This window comes from Buceros rhinoceros, unplaced genomic scaffold (assembly GCF_000710305.1).
Source record: "Buceros rhinoceros silvestris isolate BGI_N320 unplaced genomic scaffold, ASM71030v1 scaffold382, whole genome shotgun sequence".
Classification (NCBI taxonomy): Eukaryota; Metazoa; Chordata; class Aves; order Bucerotiformes; family Bucerotidae; genus Buceros; species Buceros rhinoceros.
Genome location: NW_010396933.1, coordinates 91,760 through 96,895, shown reverse-complemented (window position 1 = coordinate 96,895; position 5,136 = coordinate 91,760). Strand labels below are relative to the sequence as shown.

The following is a 5,136-nucleotide window of genomic DNA, read 5'->3' as shown; positions in this document are numbered from 1 at the left end:
CTTCCTCTGAGGCTGTCCAGCTGGCAACCTCCAGCAAGCAGCATTACGCTCCCCTGTCCTCCAAATGTGCTCTCTCTGCATCCCTGGGGACCGAGAGGCTCAGAGAGAAGGGCTGGGGAAATCAGTGCATGGATAAAAGGCACCATCCTGACCAGTTGTCTGCTCAGCACCCTCCTGCTCACCTCCGATTGCAGGGTCTTCATGCCAAACCTGGTGCCTCCCAAAATCCCGGATGGTGAGAGACTGGATTTTGACGTAAGTAGTGCACTTCCTGTCAGCCCCCGCCACGTCATCCCCTCACGTCCCTCCTCCCCACTCTCCCAGCAGCTCTGCAGCTCCTGGGGGCTTCACCTGTGGGAGCATGGCCATCACCGCTGTTTCTGTCTGATGCAGGACATCCACCGCAAGCGCATGGAGAAGGACCTGAATGAACTGCAGGCCCTCATTGAAGCCCACTTTGAGAGCAGGAAAAAGGAGGAAGAGGAGCTCATGTCCCTCAAGGACAGGATTGTATGTCTGCAGCCTTCCTTCCCTATCGGGCACACAGCCGTGATCCTTTCCCCACAGCCCCCACAGCAAGACCTGAGACATCCCGTGTCCCTGCAAGACAGAGCCTGAGATTTGAGGCAGATGTTTTGCCCCGGTGCCTGGGAAGCCCCTGGGCTGGCTGTTGCGATGCTGCAGTGCCTCCTGGGGATGCACCTTCCCCCATGGTCACTGGTCCACATGCTCCCGTGGGAGACGTGGCAGCAGCAGATCTGCCCTTGGGGCTCTTGGGACTTTTGGGGTCGGGGATGTGTCCATGGGGACAGAGAGGATGCTGATTTCCTGGCGTGTCCAAGCCAATGTCCTCTCCTTCTGCAGGAAAAGCGGCGAGCTGAGAGGGCAGAGCAGCAGCGGATCCGCAGCGAGAGGGAGAAGGAACGCCAAGCCCGCCTGGCCGTGAGTCCCCCTCCAGGGATGGGGTCTTGTGCTGCTCCTGGGTAGCACAAGCCCGGCTGTGGAGCACGTGGGGGCACAAGCTCTGTGTTGCATGCAAACCAGTCCGTGAGGTGTCGGTCTGTCCACTCCTGACCCGCTTCTGACCCTGGCAGGAAGAAAGAGCTCGCAAAGAGGAAGAGGAGGCACGGAAGAGGGCTGAGGAGGAGGAGCGGAAGAAGAAAGCTTTCTCCAACATGCTGCATTTTGGAGGCTACATGGAGAAGGTGGGATCCTACCCCATGCTGTTGTGATGACGCCCTGGTGCTCCTGGCAAGGGCTGGGAAGGGGGAGCTGCCTTCACAGCACCCACCACGTGTGTTCTCAGTGTTGGTAGACTGTGGTTTCTACTAGCTGAAGAAGACAGGCCACCGCTGCTGGGCCACCACAGCAGTTGGAGGGCCAGTGTGGGTCCAGCCTTGCTGCAGGGACAAGGATGGGGGTGGGGGAGGTGTCTTGTCCACTATTGCCAAAATTTCCTTGAGGACTTCATCTGCTTCTGGAGTTGCAGAAGTTGAGGGTGTTGGGGAGAGGACTCGGGGATAGGGTCAGATTTCCTTCCCTCCAGTAACTTCTTTTGGATTATTCAGTCAGAGAAAAAGGGTGGGAAGAAGCAAACAGAGCGGGAAAAGAAGAAGAAGATCCTCAGTGAACGGCGGAAGCCCCTGAACATTGACCACCTCAATGAAGACAGGCTGAGGTGAGCACAGACTGCAGGAGGGATGTCCAGGAGAGGGGCTCTGCTTTGGGCTCTGCTCTGGGGCAGCATCCTGGGCTGGGTCGGGCTGCCTGGGGTTTGCTGCCCAGACAAGAGGGTGATGGCACAGCTGGGAGATGGACTGTGACACCCACCGGGGTCATGGGGTGGGTCTCTCTGCCGGGCCATCACTGCCAGGCTGCTGCTGGCAGCACCGGCCGTCAGAGGGAGCCAAGCTCACACGCAAGGGACACCCATGTCCCCACAGCCCCACCTCACCCGTGTCTCTGGTCCACGCATGGGGCTGGCATCGCCACTGGTTAACCCATCCCTGTGCGGACACGAGCCTGCAGAGACCAGTCCTGGGAGAGCAGACGAGATGGTGGCATCACTGTCCTGCCCCCTGCAATGAGCTCCCTGTGAACCACATCCCTTTTTGGTGCTGACACCAGCTGGCTCTTCCCACAGGGACAAGGCCAAGGAGCTGTGGCAAACCATCCGTGATCTGGAGGCTGAGAAATTCGACCTGCAGGAAAAGTTCAAGCGGCAGAAATATGAGGTGAGTTGCGAGGTCCTCCATGAGCTTGTTCTCCCTCCATGCACCCAGCTGTTCCTTCTGCTCCCCACCTGGGCAACGAGATGCGCCCTGGCGAGGCCGAGTACGCTGCGGTGAAATGCTGGAGGATGCGGCAGCTGGTGAAAGGCGCTGCGTGGTGGCCCTGCGGCCTCCCAGCTCCTGGGGACCTGTGCTTGGCTCTGCACACCAGATTTCCTTCCCCCACGCAAGGACCCCTGGGGAAGAGAGAGAGAAGTGATGCATCTTCACCCTGCCCCTGGTTCCCAGCCAGAGAGGGGCCAGTTTGCCAGAGCTCACCAACCGTTTCTCTTGCAGATCAACGTCCTTCGAAACCGTGTTAGTGACCACCAGAAAGTGTAAGTCCCTGTGCAGGCTGAGCATCCTTCCTCGACACCTCCTGCCCTTCCAGCTACCTGGTCCCCTGGCCCCAGCTCCCTCCCTGTGTATCTCCTGGCTTTCTTGCACCCTCACAGAGTCACCTCCTGTCTTCCCCACTCCTGCCTCTGGTCCCACTGGTACCCAGTGTTCATGGACCTGCAGGTCTGCCCCAGGGACCTCAGTCCATGCTGCTCTGTTTCCATGGACAGACCCCCACTGTCTCCCACCTCCATCAGCTTCACCCTTCCCAGAGCCCCCAGTTGGGGATGGATCCTGGGGAGACCCCACCTCTAGAACATGGAGCTTTGTGTCTTGTGGGGTCCTGCCAGCCTCCAGCCACCCCAATCCCTTCAGTGACTCTGCCCAGCATCGCAGGGAAGGTGCTGGAGATCCCAGCTTGTGTAGGAGGGGAAATCCCATGGGCTGTGGGAACCCCACAAGGTCAGGGGAGCTTGTCCTTGTGTCCATGTTCCTTGCACGGGACTGGGGGGCCCTTCACTGGAGGGTGGGGGTGGGTGTTTAGCCCCCTCCCTCAGGAGCACCATGCTGCTCTCACATTCCCTCCCTGCCCTGCCTTCTCATATGAGAGGTGCTCAGCCTGCCCCGGGTGTCAGGCAGCAGCATCTCCCGCCAGCTCACACCAAACCTCTCTTCTCTCCTGTCCTGGCATGGCCCGTTCCTGCAGCAAAGGGTGAGTACCGGCGGTTCCCGGGTGCTGGGTGTCTCCCACTGTGCGTGTGCTGCATGGGCACCGGGGCTGGCATCACCCCCAGTGGTGGGGCTGAGGGAGGGGGCAATGCCAACGAGTGGCCAACAATTGGCAGCCAAGACTGTGCTGGTGACTCTCAGGCTGACATACCAGGGATGCTCCTCATTGTCCACCCGAGCCTCCTCCTCCTCCTCCTCTCTGCTGACCCAGAGCAGCGCCTGTCCACTTGCCACTGGTTAAGGAGAGCAGCGTGATGGGTCCTGGCTAAAAGCCTCACAGCTGCTGGCTCTTTAGAGAAGGGTCCTGCAGCCCTTGTTATCCCTCCACAGCTGGAGGGGGATCTTCTCTGCGAGAGGAAAATGGGAAGGGAATTGTCCTTAGAAACACCTGGCAAAATACGTGAGGGCGTTTCTGTGGTGTCCAAAACCACACAGCCTGACTCACCTTCCACAGCTTTCCCCTGGGCCACCGCAGACCTTTGTCCCCAAAGGGCAGTGCACATCGAGCAGAGACAGCTTGGTCCTCTTGCAGGACTGCTGATGGCACCCACCTTCTCTCTCCTTTCATGGTCACCAACGCCTTTCTTGTGCATGCTTTTCCGCTTCCCTTCCAGGTCAAAGGGTGCCCGTGGGAAGACCATGGTGGGTGGCCGGTGGAAGTAGATGGCTCAGAAGGCAAAGGAGGCTCAGCCATGGAGAGGTGCTTTGCCCTTTGGTCGACCAGCTGGCTTCCCCATGTCATGGAGTCTGCACCGCGCGCCCACCCGCCCGCCCACAGCACAGAGCTTGCTAAGACCTTGCTGCAGGCCCAGCGCTGTCTGGGTGGGCAGACGCTTCACAAGGTGCCGTTTCTCATCTCCACACCCCCAGCTGATGTTGTGTCTGTAAATAAAGAAGACGGTGAGGGGGTGCAGGTGTTGTCTCCTTCTGAGCCCAGAGGAAGGCGGCACAGCTCAGTCTCAGCAGAGCTCGACTGAGCCAGTGCAGTTGCCCACCCTCTCCCTGGGGTGAAGAGGATGCAGCAACTGCCCAGGACCTCCTGCACAACGTGTTTCTGACCGCATGCCACAAAGACCCGAGATGAGTCAGTGTGGAGACCCTATTTGTCTGTCCTTTCAGGGGTGCAGGTCTCTGGTCTCTCAGCCAGCAGAAGACTCTAGGCTTGCACGACCATGTCCTGGGGCAAGCTGTGCCATGCTGCTGTTAAACAGCATCTGTGAGGTATTGCCCAGAGCAGCGGGGAAGGGATGCTGCGTCTTCAAAATCTTCTTGTCCTTGGCAAGACATTTTGTCTCCTTTCTTGCTGGGACTGCCTGCCCTCCCCACCCCAGACCCAGTGATGTGGGGGCACCCTGAAGGTTTCTCCTTTGTGCTGCCTGCTGGGTGATGACTTATTTTGCTTCCTCCAAGGCATGCTGGCAGGTTTTGGGGAGCAAGGCCCTGGGAAGCCTCGGCATCAATGTGGCTGCAAGTGGAGGGCAAGCAGCCCCCTATCACCCAACTCCTCAAAAATGAGATGTGGAGGGATGATTGTGATCCTTTATTGGGACAAAAGGGGAGAGCTGGGGAGAGTAGCAGGGTTGGGATGTGAAATACCCAACGGGCAGTTGAGCAAAGATCAGGCAAGTGCCATTTCCACCCTGCCTGATGCATGGCCCTGGGACAGAGGAGTGCTGGTATGTCTGGACTGGAAAAAAATATTCCCTTTTCTCAGGCTCTGAAGGTCCACCCTCAAAACCTTCCTGATAGGCAATAACAGGGCTCTGCCAGTGCTGGTGCCCGGTGCCACACGGCGGCC

The 5,136-nt window shown here is 58.9% G+C and overlaps 1 protein-coding gene across 1 annotated transcript in view; it reads left to right on the top strand.

Annotated features, from left to right (window-relative positions):
• Positions 1-4,001, top strand: part of TNNT2 (troponin T type 2 (cardiac)) — an 8,939-nt gene extending 4,938 nt beyond the window's left edge. Inside the window, exons 9-17 of the mRNA XM_010146028.1 lie at positions 195-255; positions 394-510; positions 865-942; positions 1,095-1,205; positions 1,569-1,678; positions 2,144-2,234; positions 2,568-2,608; positions 3,316-3,321; positions 3,953-4,001. Of these exons, the coding sequence (XP_010144330.1) occupies positions 195-255; positions 394-510; positions 865-942; positions 1,095-1,205; positions 1,569-1,678; positions 2,144-2,234; positions 2,568-2,608; positions 3,316-3,321; positions 3,953-4,001 (664 nt within the window). The remainder of the gene's footprint in view (positions 1-194; positions 256-393; positions 511-864; positions 943-1,094; positions 1,206-1,568; positions 1,679-2,143; positions 2,235-2,567; positions 2,609-3,315; positions 3,322-3,952) is intronic.
• The last annotated feature ends 1,135 nt before the right edge of the window (positions 4,002-5,136 follow it).